Raw genomic sequence first — 16,859 nt, 5'->3', positions numbered from 1 at the left:
TGAGGGCGCCCAGGAGGCGCTCATAGCCCTCCCGGCGCGGTGTCGCTCACACTCATTGCTTCTCACCGGTCTGAGCCCGCCTCCTGCCAAGCGCTGCCGCGGCTCGAAGTGCGGAGGTGCTACAGAGGCACAGTGTCCGAGGGAAGCTGGGTGGGACGGCTCCACCGCGAAGAGATCGCCACCTACCGCCTCCTTTGCGCCACACCTGTCACCTCAGCGCAGGGAGGGGTACGCCCGCCGCTTGCTTCTTTGATTGGCTGCAGGTGTTCGGCTCCCGGTTCTATCCTGGCTTTTGATTGGTCGGGAAGCCACTACTCTCCCAGGTAATGGTTCCTGGCCTACGATTGGCGGTAGGTAGAAGGTAGCCTTTTGGGGATTGGCTCCAGGTGAGCCGAAGCTCGCTATTGGCTGACAGGTAAAGCGGGAGGCATCCTATTGGCTGTGGGGGTTAGTCCTCTTAGTCCGCCATGTTCGGCGCGGTGGCGCCGTTGCTACTGGAGCCGGCGGGCGGGGGGGCAGCGGGGCGGCTGAGGGGAGCGCGGGGCGAGCTTTGTCGCGCGCCGCTCCGTGAGGCAGCGACTGCCGCCGCGCTCCGGGAGCTGTGAGCCGGATGGGAGGCGAGGCGTGAAAGTTGGCTCCGAACTTCCTGACGGGACTTTACACAACTTCAGGCCGCGGCGGGGCGAGCCGGGTCCCGGTGGGGCGGGGCGGGCCGCGGCCGGGGGCCCGCAGGACGCGGGGAGCTCCGAACAACAGGAGGCGGGCGGCAGAGCCCGCCTGGTTGGGCCCCGACAGGGCGGGGCTGTGTGGTAAACAGGTGGGGGTGAGGAGGTGGGGGGGGGAGGAGCGTGTGGGAACTCGGGGCGAAGGGGTTGAAGCGGCGGAGAAAACTTATTGGGGCTGTTAGAGCTTTTCTTCGTGCTTTTATCGGGGAAATTGGAAGCGAAGGTGAACCGAAAGCTGTTCCGTGTGTGCGCTGCCTCCTGTCAGAACGGCGTGCGGAGCAGCGGGCTGGGGGAAGAAAATAGCCTCAAATCGGCGTGAGCGGCGCGCTCGGAGCGTTTCACATCGTCCCGTTTGCGTGCGGGGCTGCCGCTGTGCTGACCGTGCCTGCTGTGCACAGCTGCGCCATCACCTGCGGAGCTCCGGGACCGAGAGCTTCGTGTGCTGAAAGAGCGTCTGTGACCTCAGGCGGTGTGCTGAACGCGGACCATGCCCAGCAGGATGGGCTCGAAAGGCAATTTGAACAAAGACATCATCAGGGTAAAGGCGCACTACAGTGGGTGAGTCTGGGTGTTTTCTGTCTGTTGTATCCTCCCAAACTTTGACTCCTGTCTGCGGTTTGATCTGGTAACAGAATAACTGGTGTCCTGTAGTTTATGTCTGGTAATTAAGTAGAGTGATTAAAATACCATCCAGATTCCTGCAGTGTGTTGGTTGGAGGAAGGAGCTGATAGATTGGCCTTGAATTGGGGAAAATGTGCGTGAGTGGTGTAAAGTTACTGGAATTATTTAGATAAATATGAAAAGTTAATTGCTTCTGATGCTGACAGTGGAGTCAGATGAACCTCTACAAGCTGCTTGAGGATCTGTTTGTACTAAATTAAACACCTGAAGATTAAGCAAATGTGTATTCCCGTGGTGGATAAACACCAGCAGTAAACTTTTGCATGTTATCTGTTAGTCTGCCTTTTATTTTTGATATCTGCTTCCCCTTATTTCCCCTCCCAGCAGTTTGGGTAATGCAATGGGATGTTAACACACAGCTGCTTCCGTTATCTCTGCAGTGCTTATTTTGGCAGCTCTGATTTGAGACAGTAAATCAAGTCATGGTCCTTACGGCTTCAGTCACTTGTTGACAGAGTCAGGAAGCCTTACTTAATGCTTCAGCATGAAATTTGGTTTTTCAGACAGATTTAACCTAATTGATTTACTGCCACTACGAGGACCGTGTGAGTTAACGTTGCTTTGATCTGCCTTGTTTTTCTCTAAAGCCAAAGTTTTAAGCCATTTGAGGAGTTAAACATTTGGTTGAAGTAAATCTTCAGACTTGAAGTGTTTAGCTTGAAATTACTGGCACGTGATAGCAGTAGCCTCAGTAATCTTCTCTGATGTTTTCCTCCTCAAATAAGCAAATGTTGCCACTGTGGTTTTTAATACTGTGGTGTAAGAAAGAGCTTCTAATTAAATGTAATTATGAAAGTAATTCCACCAAACTTAATTGAAAATGAGGTGCTTTCTTGTTGAATTTACTTACCAGGTCAATGCCAAGTAACTCAGCGTTCTGAGTGTAGAATTCTAGAGCAATGTGGAGATGTGGCCTCTTCCACATCAAGCCCAAAGCTGAACAACTTCAGAATTAGGTCTGAGTTCATTTGGGTGGCTGCTAAAAGAATTTTATAGAAATTGATAGCATGTTAAGTTATATAACAACAGGAAGCAATAGTAAGTGGTGGTATCACTTTGAAATCCAATAAATCTAAGCATGAGGAAGTTACAGAGCACAATGTTCAGTCTATCTCTGAGGTCCCAAGGCTGCAGGTATGTGTGTTTCTGGGTGTGACCCTTCATACCATCGTGCAGTATAGATGTGTACATAGATAGCAGAAGAAGGGAAACGTGTGTGCTTCTCACTGCATTCTGTCAGTTACTTAATTTATTGTTGCTCATGTATGTTAGTGGCAGCATTTCAGATGAAGAACCCTGATTGTGTAGCGTGGTGTTGCAGATTGAAATCCGTAGATGGAATTGTTGGAACACACAGTGTTATGCAGATAAGTCTGACAAGAGTTTGATTTCATGTCATGCAGAGACATCCTGATAACTAACTTGGATGCATCCATAAGCTATGATGAGCTTTGTGATGAAGTGCGTGAGATGTGTAATCTGCAACAGGAGCAGCCAATTACCCTCAAGTGGATTGATGATGAAGGTAGTGTACTGAAATACTACTTGGTAGTTCTCTTTTTTTTTGGTGTGTTATGGTACAAACAGGGGCATTGAACAAACTTAGATAAAAGCCATTCATGTTGTGGGGTTGCTTTTATTTAAACTGCTTTACAAAACAGGGTTACGTCCCCTGCTGATGGCATGTAAAATGTGACTCAATGTCAGGATTGTACTACAACTGGATTCAGTTCTACAAAGTGAAGGCTCTATTGAACTTGAATATTTTACTATTACATGCTTGGATGCTGAATGCCAAGGTACACATGAAATTCAGACATTTGTGGTACGGATGCCATATCCCTCAGAATTCTCCATTCAGCACGGTGACTTGTATCTTCTGAATTGTTGTGATTTGCCTCTGGAGCAGGCCTTTGAGAAGTCATGCAGTTTTAAAAACAGTCTTCTGATATTATCTTTTGGATTTCTTTGTTTTGCGCAAGATGGGTGTTGAAAATTCCCATTATAAGTGATTTTGTTCTGTGGCTGTCCTGGACTGTTAGTATCCCGTAGGTGTAAAGCACAGTCAGAGAATCATTAAGGTTGGAAAAGACCTCTAAGATCATCTACTGACCAAGCATGAAATCAAGTGACTTGAATTTGTCAGAAATGAACTGGTTCACCAGTCTGGTGTGAGGAAAAATCTCAGTGTATGTAAGATGACGTGTCCAGAAAAAGAAAACACGGGGGAAAAACTTTCTGTGTGGGCAGAAATAGTGTAAGCTTTTGTAAGTGTAAGCTTTTAATAGTGTAAGCATGGAGATCATAAAGTTGTGTAGGAATGATTTGTTGTGCAAGTCTCTGTTGCTTTCTTTCTTCCCGCAGGGGAGGTTGGTGTTGGCAGATCTTGCTCTGGGTTATTCTTGTGTGTAAAGGATTTTATCAGTGTGTTTCTTTTTTTAAAAAAAAAAAAAAAGTTGTGAGAAATTTACCTTTTCTTTACCCTTTCTGTAGGCTCTGAAATCTCCTGGTGATGTGAGATGGTTTTCAGTATTTCTCCTTGCTGCACACTGTGGCATTTCTCTACAACCTTAAGTTAGATAGAGCCTTCTGGTTGCTGTGAGTAGGAGCGGGATGCAAGTGCTTGGCATTGTGTGCCTTTGCTACCTGCTTGCTTTTTTTAGTAACTCAGATACCTGCTTATGACTCTCAGGTGTGACGCAGCTGTAACTTTTATGGTTGGATCTCTTAGCCAGTAGGTTGTAAACAGCTGCTTCGTGGTTACCCAATTGCACTGGCACTCAGCTTCATCTTAGGACTGACAAAAAAGATACAGACAGCCATACTGATTTCAGTTTGTTTCATTGCTGTGTGCGGCAGTCTAATAAAAACTAACTTGATAAGTGCCTACAGGATATTGCATGTGTGTAGCTTGTTAAACTGCATGATAGCTAATGTCAGGGAGATTCAGGTAGCACAGAAGATCAGGTTTTGTTGAGGGTGGGTTTTTGCTGGTGCTACTGTTGCAGTATTTGTATTACCTGATCTGTGGGTTGGGTTTTTTCTTGGAGGGTGCAGCTGGGGGCTGTGAGCACAAAGAATTTTCTTTACAGGAGGAAAATCTTCCTGCTCATTCTTGTCACTAAATTGTCACAAACTTGCTTTTGATTAATTACTGTCATCCACAGTTGCTTTTCTTCTTGTAAAGCTTGGTTTGATGCCTTAGTGTCCATTAAGTGTACTCCTGTATGATGGTGTGAATACTTGTGCTTCCACATATTTTCCTTATGTAAGATGTGGACAAGATACAGTGCTTGAGCTGAGGCTTCAGTGTTCTGTAATGCTTATGTCTCCATTTAGTTTACTTTTTTGTTTTGTTAATTATTAGGCTGTTTAGGTATGCAGTTGAGGCTAATGTGTTGCTGTTGCCTTTCTGAGTGGATTTAAAAGCTTGTTCTGCACTAATGAAGTGTGTGGGTGCAGAAAACATTCATAGGAAAGGCCAGAAGTATGTATTCATAACTTCCACCTGTATTTATTTGTTACAATTCAGTCACAGATTGCTTCTCTAAGTCTAACAAAAGAGTCTCAAATCTGCGTGCACCTTTATAGCCTGAGCTGTGTTGTTCTACCTCAGCTTTGTACACTGCAGTAACGTGACAGGCCGGATAACACAAGGTAAATTTAACATTTTCAGGGCACTCCAAAGTGATGTTTTTTTTTTCTCTGCCACGTGTTAAGATGTTCAAGCATCAACTCACTTGTATTGGACCAGCACAGTGTGATTCTGTCTGCTTAGTTGGGGTGAAAATAGGAGCAGAAGAAATTGTTCTTATGTTCTGTATGTGATCAAAGTGCCTGATTAATTTCAAATTACTGACAGAAAAGCAGCCCATGGGCTGGCACTGACTGAAGTAGCCTACTCTGTATTTCAGTCATGAATTTGCACGTCTTGCTTTTCTCCCCAGGTGACCCATGTACCGTCTCATCTCAGATGGAATTGGAAGAAGCCTTCCGTTTGTATTGCCAGAACAGAGAGGAAGGGCTGATCGTTCATGGTAAGTATTATAGAGTTTGAGACCTTGTATTTATTTGTTGGTAAAAATAACAGCTTCAGAAATGTGAGGTTAGAACAACTTCTGCCTGTCAAATAGCATTCTTCTGTATGTTCCTGGGGTACCCTGTGCTTTGGTGCTGTAAGGCTGAAGTGTTCTGTTGGCTGTGGAGTTCAAAGCTGGCACAGTGGAGCGGGCTTGGAGTTCTGAAGCCCAGATCTGTAGATGTGGGCAGTGCTTTGTGATTGTGATTTATGAAGGAATGCTACTTAACCAAAACTTTCTGACAGCCATTTTGAGTAAATGTTTTCAAAAGTCAGGTGAATAGCACTGCTGAGAATCTTTCCACTTAAAGACTTACTGTTTTTTTTTCTAGTTTTCCCAAGTATTCCAGAGAAACCCGGCATGCCTTGCCCAGGAGAAGACAGTGAGTACCAGAATGCTGTCAAATTGGAGCTTGTATTTTGTCAACTGTACAAAAAAAAAAAATTTGAAAGCTTTTAATAAGCTGTATTTATGTTCTTGTATTTGTTCAATATGTTAACATTACTGGAGCAATTTTACAGTAGTATCTTAATGTTTCTAAGGATTAACACTAGTTTCCAGTAGCTGGGAGGAAAAGAAGCCAGGATTTAGTGTGGTCCTTGCTTTTGCATTTCTTTTGTTTCTTAACTTTCAGGAAAACAAATTGATGTACTTAAGAGTGAAATGCAGTATTTTTTATTATTTTTATTTTTTGCAAAAGGTTTATTTAGTTATTAAAGTCCTTTGGAAGGTGGATAAACCTTCAGAGGAAGGAGGTGTATTTCATGTGGTCTACTTGTATTTCAGTGACTTAATCTGCACAGGGATGAAATGATTAAGTAGCTATGTAATTACTTTTTGTTGTGGAGGAAATTAATCAGTTTGTTAGTCAACATCTTTGTAAATGCTGAGAGAAGAATGTGCAAAATGGGTGACAGAGTTAACAGGTGATGGTCGCTTGGAGTGAAAGCCTTCAGAAGGGCTGGAGGACCTTTGCTTTGTATTTGGAAGATACAAGAGGAGGTAAATAGTCCATCCTGGGACGAGCAGTGCACAGAGCTGACCAGGGTCTGCACTGACAGACCAAGTAGAAATGTGCAGTGCTGTGCTCAGTGGCCATGAATGATATTTTCAGTTAGAGAAGTAATACCAATGTACCAGTGATAGTTCTGTTGAGAGCTCTTACTGAAATTTAGATGGAGTAAGGTGCAATAAATGCAGAGATATTACATGGTGTGAACTTGTACATTTAAACTGCAGTGATCTAAAGGTTGAGTGCGAAAAACAGACAAATTGAGTAGATGATTAGTATAGATGTCTAATCTAGTAGAAAAAGATAAATGTGCACTGCAGTATCTGCTGTACTTGTTAAGCCAATTAGAGAAAATAACTGTTTTCTGTGCTGAAGAGAAATGTTCAAAAAATATTTTTTTGTGAGATGTTTCAATCTTAGAGAAGGAAAAGAAAGATATCAGTGGCCTTTAGGTTGACCAGGCAAGCGTTTGTTGATGTTTAATACACTATTTTCATCTACCTGGAGTTTCTGTGCATTGTTTAATGCTCTTCTGTGCCTTAACTCAATGGTTTTCTATTAGTTGTGCTCAAGTTTTGATCAAAAGAATGGGTGGCCAGTTTTTGTTATATCACACTCTGCTGAATGCACAGGTGAACGTGACTTAATTTCTGTACTTGTTGCCCATGAGTTAAATTTTAAGTGAGGGCTGTAGTTCTATTTTACTGCATGTTAAGAATGTGTAGGCTTAACCATGCTGGCACTTTCCAATTTAGATTAACAGGTTGGAAACATGGGAAAATATTTTCAGGTTTAGCTTCATCGTTGTTCTGGAAGGAGTGATTTTAATTCTGTAGGTTTAAATGTTCTCTCAGCACGCTTCCAAGAAAGGAACACTGCTTTATTCTGGGACCTGGAAGTGTTATAGCTTGAACTCTGAGCTGGGAAAGTGTCAATGTGCACAGGAGGACAAACCTTCAATCCCTTGTTTGATCTCCATGGCTGAGAATGGAAGGGAAAAACACTCTGCTATCAAAAAAGAGTAAGCTAACAGGAGAGATCTCTGTACAAATCATGCAGCATAATGAAGTTTGTTGTGATTTAATGTTCTCGTTAGAGATGTGGATATTTAGAAGAAAAGTGTTTTTGATACTGATTTGTAGATGTTTTTAATTATTGCAAGCCATGAGATGAGCTAGAGAAGCATCAATTAGCATGGCACAGGTGACCTGCATGTTCCATCTGTAGGGTTTTCAGGTCACGTTGAACTGTTGGCTGTTTTCTAGGATGTACTTGATAAGTGATTTGTGGTCTGGTTTCTCAATTAAGGGATGAATTCAGAGCCTGTTGCTTCTTTGCATCCGTGGGACCTACGTGGAAATCTGTTATTGTGGCCTGGTTGTAAATATTTTCAAACTGTTTTTACAGCAGAGCTGTTAAGCTGTGCTGGTGCTAATTTAGAGTATGCTAATGCACTCAGCATTACTGCTTATTACTTACACATGTACAGCAAAGATCTGCTTTGCTCTTGGGCTGTATGGAAATGCTCCTGGTTCAGATGATATTGTTTGTTTAAAGGCCATGCAGGGAAGTAGATGATCTCAGTAGTGCTTTAACTTCTCATGCTCCAGAAGTACACCTAAACAAAATACCTGATTAAAAAATATGACTCTGTGCTCAGCTGTTTGCTCTGTGCTTAATGGGAACTGGGAACTTAACATGGCTCAGTGTCCTTTGCTTAGAAATGTACAGCATGTTTCAAACTGTTCTTTTATTGGTTTTATCATACAGTTACACTTGTAAGAAATCCCTTTCCAGAGCATCCTGCTTACACTATAGAAGGAGCTTCTAAGTTTGTCTCAAGGCACTTCCAGGGGTAACTAAACAGTTAATTAGTCACTGTCCAGAATGGCTTCTACTTAAACTAGCAGTCAGTGAGTACATATTCTGTGTGTTACAGAGCTGCAGATAGTTTGGAATAAAACTTCTTCTAAGGAGCATTATTGAACTGCTAAGTCATTTTGTTTGTAATATATTGTTCAAACCTGTTTGCATTGGGTTATGGGGTAAATGCACCTGGTCGTGTTGTGACCTTCTGAATTGCAGATATTGAGTGGAATTGCAGTTGTCTTTCCAGTTGCTTCAGAACAATCCTTTGGAGTAAGAGTGTAGAAATGTCTACTGAGTATTTTGTGTTTATGTTGAAATCTAGTACTAAAATTGCTGGCCGTCCACAAACTGTGAAACTGATGTGGCTTTGAGATTGTGCCAGCCTGTAATGCCTGAAATAAACACATGTAATCCATTAATAAAATAAGGAATGCAAATACCACTGAAATTTCAGTCACGTGGTGTAGGAGAAGTTCTTTCTGTGCTGGAAGCTCCTTTTTTATTGTTGTGATGCTGTCTGCAACATGGAATAACTGCAGATTCTTCAGAGTCAGATTTGTACCGTCTCTGTTTCTTTTGCTCCTGAATTGTTCCCCCCTCCTTGACTTAGCTCCTCCTATGGATGTACAGCTGCTGCTGTAGAAACAGCACCTACCTTCAGTGAGGCAGGGCATCCCTGGCTGGGAATGGCAGTGCTGCTGGCGGGTGGTGGCAGAGCTTCTGCAGTGCCTGCAGCCCTTAGCAGGCGCTGGATGCGGCTCAGAGGCGTTCCTGGCAGCTGCTGAGCCTCAGTCCTTGGTCGGTCCTGGAGTTCCCTGATAAAAATGGGGGACTTCTCCACCAGTCTGCTACATTTAAAAATACTTGTGGAGTATAAGCGAGCTATCATTTTAGCATCAGTGTTAAACAGGGCTGTTTCTGAAATGTTTATTTCTTGTCTGTGCTCGTAAGCGAGGGCCGTCCTGATGCACGCGTGTTTCTGATTGGCAGCTTTGCTAATTATTGTAGTCTCAGCTTATTTATACCGACAGATCTTGATCTGATTTATTCCTCTTGGTGCTGCAGCACGTTGTAGAACAAAGCACGTTTAGCTGAACAGTTCCTATTGATTTGTCAGACTTCCCTAACAGCATTGCTGGTTTTATCAGAGAAATACTTGTTTTTGTGACATCAGCTCCTTGACATCCATGCCATGTTTTAGTCTGTGCCTCAGCTGCTAGCTACAGCCTCCCAAGGGAGCCAGTACCACCCGTGCCTGGATACATGAGGCAGAGATGTGAAAGGGAGAGACGAGGGGAACCAGTCTTCCATTAAATATTTGCTCTTAATGTCCGAGCTGATCCTGCCTATTGTCCTTGGTGTCTAATGGTATTCAAACAGCGGCATCAGTGGAATAAAGGGAAAATGTTTCATTTCATACCTACTGCATTGTAGAGCATAAAGAATTACATGCTGAAGAAGCTAAAGAATAAAACCCAGTGAGTAATGCATGCCTTTTATATAGATTTTACGTGTCATTGTGATTGCTGTTATGAATTCAGGCCATTGATGCAGTGTGTGGTGCAGCAGATAATAGAAGTCAGCGTTTCGGTTACGATGTAGTTGCTTTGCCTACCAGCCTCCTTTGCAGCCATAGATTGTGAGAAATGCAGAGATTTCTGCTGCCTCCTGCGCGTAGGGATGTGGTGGAGAGACCTCAGAAACGCTGGTAAAATCGCGGTGAAGAGACTCTATCTCAGGGGACGTGTTTTAGGAGGAAAAGGACAGAAGAGTGAGTGATGCTGCTGCTGCTGAGGGAGATTAATGAAGGAAATGTATCCAAAAAACCCTGACGGTATGTGATCAGGGCCTGCTTGTTTTAAGATTGCTGATTTAAAGATGAATGTTTTTAGAAGCATCGTGTTTTGCAGTCATTTTGTTGAATTGTATGTAGTGAATTGTCTTAGATGGGTTGCTTAATTGAGGAAATGTTTATTCTGAATTAGGGCTTAGTTGGTCTCTAATGCTATGAGAATAAACTGTGCTAGCACACCTCTGTATTCTTACATCTGAGCAAATGGACGTGTTTATTTAATGTTCAAATGCATCTAGTTTGAGTAACTGAAGTTAACGAATGCGAGGATTGTTTTGCTGTTGATTTCCTTAGAAGAATGCAGGGTAAAGAACCCTTATCTTTTTATGAAATAGAATAAATGTTTTGAATGTACGAGTACTTCTGGCATTGGTACGACAGTAGATTAGCATTATTATTATCTAATACTTCCATCTGATTTTTGCTGGCCTTTCCTTTTTTGTAATGCTTACATAGCTGTGGACGCCTGTTATGCTCTTTGTTTATCTGCACAGTATTTTAGCATTAGGTATTTTGACTTCATTTTTTCCCCATGCTACCTTTCTTAAAATTTCATCATAGGGTTGAGAAAAGGTATTGCACTAACCTGGTTATTGTCTCGAGTTATTGTAGGTAAGGATGTTTGTTGGTTGTTTTTTTTTTTTTGCTTTGTATTCTGTCTAATACTACCAAACAGCCCCCAAAAGCTTCCTGCTAGAGTAACGTGGCCTGTAAATATTTTTCTAGTTCATGAGGCAGGTTTTTCCCCTTCATTTGTTACTGTATTGGGAGCAGGGATTAGATTATTCAGAGCACGTGAACCAATTTCATTCCCCAATGAAGAAAGGAACTATAGCGACCACAGAGAGTATTCTGAAGACATAGCTTGGATTGTGCTGGGTAATTAATCAATTTGGGAACTGCTTGTAAACCCCTCCTGGTTTTCAGTAATTGAACTGACAGAGGAGGTTCTGTACTATTTTTAATGTAGGGTATGTAGTTGCTTAGGAATCAAAAATAGCTGTGTCATAGTTTCTCAAGAATACCTGAAATCTCTCCCTCTGTTCTCTTTCTGTGTACTGCTGGATCTTTCATGTGGTGTCTGAAATATATACGTTCAGGTCATGAGACAGGAGAAGTCACTGAACACAGAGTTCTAGCTAAATGTCTGTTTTGCTTGGAATCTCATCGTGTTTCTGGTTCTAAAATAATTCCAGCGTTTTTCTTAGTAACGAAACACCCAGTAGTGGAAAAAGTGCTAGGCCTCCTTTTGGGGTATGGAAGTAAGAAATTACACAGCATGCGTCAGCTCGTGGATTTTGGTGTCTTCTGACTTCAAAATATTGGATGTCTTAGGAGATGCTTCTATACCAAATAACAAACTCTACACTAAAATACATTAGAGCAAGGCATATGTGAGCAGGTTTTTAAGGTGTTGTGACCAATACCTTACGTTTTTATTTTTTCTCCAACCCCTCTCTGCCTATTGCTCAGATTGCAGTTTGGTCATGTAGGAAAGATGTTACTTAGTTTTGGAAAACTTATCTGTAACGTGCTGCCTAGCTCCATGCCCCGTGCTACTGCTCGTACTCTGATCCATATGCTTGCTCCCATGAGGTGAGCAGTCTGCTTTGGATGCACAGGCATTCGGGTAACTGAACTGGCTGAAGGTAAGGCTGTTGGAACTGGTAGGCATGGGTGAAACTGCTAAAGCTTTGTTAGGCTGTTCTGTTTCAGTAGCTTAACAGAACCATTTTATGTGTAACATCTGAAATAATACGTTCAGTGTTAATAATATGTTGCTGTATTGGGGACTGTTTGTCATAGTTCTCAAAATGAGGTGCTCTGGGCCACAAGTCCCTGCGGAGGCTGGCAGGGCAGCTAGATGGGCTCCTCAGCCTTTGTATCTGGGAATTTTGAGTTGCTGGATGGATAACCAGGTTTTGTGAGGGGAGATTACCAGTCCTGCTTACTGGCAATGGGGAGCATTCCAGAAGTGAAGCTGTGTATGAGTAACAGTACTTGTTGGTTCGTCACTGAAGGCTTGCTGTCAGCTCAGGTCTGTGTGGCACGTAGGTCTTCTGAAGCACATAAGGAAAACAGCTAGCTTTGGGCATGCTGCAAGGGCGGCTTCACAGAGAGGGCGTGTGAAAATCTAATAATGCTGTCAGTGCAAGAGTTAAGTACTGAGCAGACTGTGCAGTTCAGTCTTTAAACCACAGGGGGAAGATAATGAAAAATGGATAGTGAAAAATGAAAAATTGGGATGCTGTATATTGACTAGAAAGCAGCTGGTCTGTAATTCTGATGTTGTGTTACTAGTTCTGTAAGCGTTTGTCCTTTGTTAATTAGCAGGGGATATACTTAGAGGGAAACCAGAAAATATTTGAAAGCAAAACCTTGGGTTTAATGTTTAATGTCCACTTTTGTAATAACATGCTCATTATAATAACTATAACAACACTATGATGTGACTCCTCCATAATTTAGGTTATCTTTTGCTTTCTTAAGTAAAGCAGGTACAGATCCCCTGTGACTGGTGCAGGATTCCTTATTCTTTAGATTCTCAGCTCTGATAAAAGAGTCATTCTTACCCATAGGGACTGTAAAGAAAGGAAGAACTCGGGCAGTGATAAAATTCTCGTAGAGTGCAAAACAGTAGGTTAGGGATTGGACCTGTTCCATTAATTTCAAGGTGCTATTGATGTTATTAAAAGTAGGGCTATGAGTTATCTCAGTGTTGCTCAAGAATTGTTAAAATAACTGGATTAATGGGGCTTTATAAAGCAGTTCTCTCAGTACACAGAGGTAATGGGGAGCACCATAGAGATCAGAAGGGGTTTTGGTGGGAAGCAGAACGTAAGCATTGCAGACCTGTTGTAATTATATTCCTTGCCTTTGTGGGATGAATGGAGAGCTTCCTTCCAAAAGCAGGAAGACAAATACCATCGTTAATTTGGGAGGTTTTAACATGTTTTCTTTGTGTTTAACACTAGCTTTCCATGAACAGAGCAGAGGAGCAGGCAGGTGCATAAGGCTATCTTGTGCACTTCTTTCTCTGTAAGGATGAGAAGCTCTGGGATGGAAGGTTGCTTTCTAGAGTAAAGGTAATCCTCTGCATTATAAAATAATTAAGCTGAAGACTGATTCAGTTAGCTGTTAGCATGTATTCATTTAATTCAGAATATGAAAGGTCCAGTGATTAACTTCTGAAACTATTAGTTTTTTATTTAGCTACTGTTACTAAGTACTGATAATAAGATTAGTGACACTCTATAAGCTGCTAGCTCTGAGTTCTTATACATGCATTTCACAAGAATAACATGTTTTATCTGTGTATTGTATGTGGGGGCTTAGAGGGAATGCAGGTACAAGTTGGAGAACCTCTGGGATGAGTCTTACCTGTGGAATGATGGAAATTGAGCACAACTGGAAGATCTCAACTTGTGACTTGATAATTTTGGCCGCTCTAATTTCAGTTTGCTTTTTTCCTAATACAAAGCAGAATTAGGTGCTCTGAAATGAAGGTGTGTCCAATGTGTCAGACTAGCAAGAGGTAGATGTGGAGTGTTGGTCCTGCTGCAAGGCAGTAATATCCCCTTGTACTGAGATCTTCTGCACTTCTCTGGATAAAATATTAGCAGATTAAATTGGAAGGAATTCAGAGAAGTGCTCTTAACAGTCTGATATATTAGAGAAGATAAATACGCCTTTGTGGAGTAACATCAAAACTGAATTTCTGCTAATACTGGGATAATGTAAATATTTGAAAGGGAAATAGAACTGTTTTTCAGAGCGGATCATAAGCTGAAGTAATGGAATCATGCTATGAAGGTAAGCAGCCTGACTCAGTGTGTCTTAATGCTGAGACTATGGGCATCAAGTCATTGTTTCAAGGGCGTTGTGGAGCCACCTTATGTGAGCCTTTTGAATTTGAAATAAATGTTAAACCACCAGGTACTCAAATTGAATTTTCTTTGACAATTCTGCAATTTAAGTGATGACAAAATCAAACAAGTGTGGATGCTTATAACTTGAATGCGAGTCAAGTAATCTGATGGGCACCAGAAGAAAACTTCTTAGTGGTTGTTTGATTAATGCCAAGTCTCACAAGTAAAAAAGAGAATAGTATTCAAATAATGTGGTGATTTAACAGTTATTCTAGAATTTAGTATGGAAGTAAGTTGGCCACCAAACCTGCAGTAGCCTCTCTAACAGTGACTGGGGAAATCCTACTCTGGGCTCAGATTTATCCATTTTGGCAACGTTGTCAATGCATTAAACTATTCTTACAGCAGTCTTTAATAAATTCAGCTGAACTGTAGAGTGTAATGCAGGTACGCTGCCTGCCTAACTGAATATTACCTTCAGCAAGGCACAAGTTCTAATTACCTGTTCTTGTGCATTGCCCATATTGGATGTAAGCAGGCACGTGGCCATGGCAGCCGTGGTTATTCTAATTGCACTTGACATAGTAACCATATTACAGTCTTATACACAATGTTAATGCAGACTGGACCATTTAAAATCATCATCTTTGCTATATCTGATTATGGGATTTTTATGTCCTGTTTTGTTGTTGTTGCTTGCCAGAACCATGCTGAGTATCTCCTGCTCTTGCAGGCCATGGTAATTGCAGGACTACAATTCCATCACTGTTTCCAAGAAATAATTCTATAAACTGTTTGCTTCCAAATGTTTACATAACTATTTGAGTATCAGTTGATAATTTTCTGTTGCTCAAGAGTTGCTAAGTCAGTTCCTTAGACACCTTCTGTTTGTTGATAGCTAAAGCAGCTATCCTGCTGGTTCTGCTAGCATGCATCATAAGCTTCCACACAAGGTGCTTCTCAGGCCTCATGCGTGATATTTTCGATTGATTGTCCATCTGTTGATCACAGGGAAAGAGAACTCCTGAGGGAAGCTTGAGTATTATTTGAGCATTTTATTTCTTGATGTTGTGTTTCTTTTTGAAGAATGTCATTTTTAATGCCAACAGTGATTTTAATGATGAGGTGGTCCTGATTTTTTTTTTTTTTCCAGTAACCATTCAGATGAGCTTTTGAACATTCAGACCAAGACATAAGGCATTAATGGGTGTGGTTGAGCTAAAGAGGCACACAGCAGCATTCAAAATGATATATTAGCTCTGTTTTTATTGCATGCCAGTGTCCTGTTAAGTCTGACTTATCAGCCACTTCAAGAGGAGGATATGAAGATGGGCAACTGAGAGATCGTGCATGAGAAATCAGTATGCATGGAGGGCAGGTTTTGTGCCCAGCAGTGCTGAAATGGGTGTTGGCTGAGCCCTTTGAACTTGCTGTCTGTTGGAAAGGAGATAAAAAGAAGAGGTTTTATTGTTTCCTAAATACTAGCTAGTTGTAAATAAAATAGATGGCACCTTGTCCATTTCAGTAATGCTTGCAGTTTCTTGAATTGAGAATGCTTCATACTTAGTCTTCACAACTTCTGAAAAAGAATGTCAGTTGAACATAGCAGCTTAGTGGTAGCAAAAGGAAAGGCCTGTTAACACCATACAATGCATGTCTGTTACGTGCTTTAGAAAGTGGTTTTATTGTTTCAGTGCAACTGTTGGAGAAATATTAAGTAGCAGAGATGTGAGCAACATACATCCAAGTTGTTTAGAGTTTGCTTTCACTAAATTTATTCTATCTTTATACAGAATTATCTCCCTGAGAGTCCATCTGAAATACCAGTATCCGTTTCATAGTTCTGATTTCTAAGTTGGTTTTAAAAGAATGCTCTCTTGTCTGCTCAGCAAAACATTAAAAGAACAAAACAAAAAGTGGGCATTCTCATAGTGTCCAGCTGGCAGGCCATGTAATTGGCCTATAAACAACTTGCATTAATCTCTGAGAAGTGATTTGCAGTGGTAGCAAATTATCTCTGTGCTTATTATGGTAAAAGATTTCATTATAGTTTGCATAAAAGCAGATTTTGGACTCATAAAAAGCATTTATAAAATCCAAATGCAGAGGAAATAAAATGTTTGTGGCTCTCCCATTGCTGTTGGTTGGTACAAGGCACACTTTTCAGACAGCTGATGAATTCTCTTACGCATTCTGGAAAGTACAAGCTTTGTCAAGCTGCTTTGGATGGGAAAAACTGTATTTTGGGCCTAGGGGAAGGCTGGGCCTGTGTTTTCCATTCCTTTTATCCTGTAGTGCTGGGAAAGTGTATTGTCATCTGAAAAATAATTGCACTTTCTTCTGTTTATCTCTGTTTTTCCAAGTTGTATTGCTTAAAAGCAGTGTTCAGCCCCCTCCCAATTTCTGGTAAGTCCTGATGGGGCCAATCTTGAATGGGGAAGCATCTGCTGTAGATGAATCAATTTAGAGTGAAGAGCGAACAGCAGACTTCTTAAATCACTCCTCAGTTTATATCCATGATTTAAAACATCTCGTTTCTTTCTTCTTTTGACTTGAAGAGGTGGTGAAAAATACATGTAGAGTGCAAACAAAACAGCTATTAAATATATTTACGGGCATTCCTGTTAGTGATGTAGACGTAGAGCTTGATGACAGAGGGAAGAGCTGCTCAGCAGTGACAGTTGTTTCACACTGTTTTCAATGTACAGGCAGTTGGGTGAAGTATGCATTCAGCTGAATTTTTATTTCTTTTAATCTGAACTTGAAAATAA

The 16,859-nt window shown here is 41.6% G+C and overlaps 1 protein-coding gene across 2 annotated transcripts in view; it reads left to right on the top strand.

The window, feature by feature from the left end:
* Positions 1-873: 873 nt before the first annotated feature.
* PRKCZ (protein kinase C zeta) overlaps positions 874-16,859 on the top strand; it is a 39,700-nt gene continuing 23,714 nt past the window's right edge. The window contains exons 1-4 of one of the 2 annotated variants that reach the window (XM_048967522.1): positions 874-1,283; positions 2,811-2,932; positions 5,355-5,444; positions 5,818-5,868. In XM_048967522.1, the coding sequence (XP_048823479.1) occupies positions 1,213-1,283; positions 2,811-2,932; positions 5,355-5,444; positions 5,818-5,868 (334 nt within the window). In that variant the 5' untranslated portion in view covers positions 874-1,212. Of the gene's footprint in view, positions 1,284-2,810; positions 2,933-5,354; positions 5,445-5,817; positions 5,869-9,971; positions 10,202-16,859 lie in introns of those variants that run through there. The other variant, XM_048967523.1, reaches the window with a different exon arrangement.

This window comes from Lagopus muta, chromosome 21 (assembly GCF_023343835.1).
Source record: "Lagopus muta isolate bLagMut1 chromosome 21, bLagMut1 primary, whole genome shotgun sequence".
In the NCBI taxonomy this organism is placed as follows: Eukaryota; Metazoa; Chordata; class Aves; order Galliformes; family Phasianidae; genus Lagopus; species Lagopus muta.
This window is presented reverse-complemented; position numbering and strand designations above follow the sequence as displayed.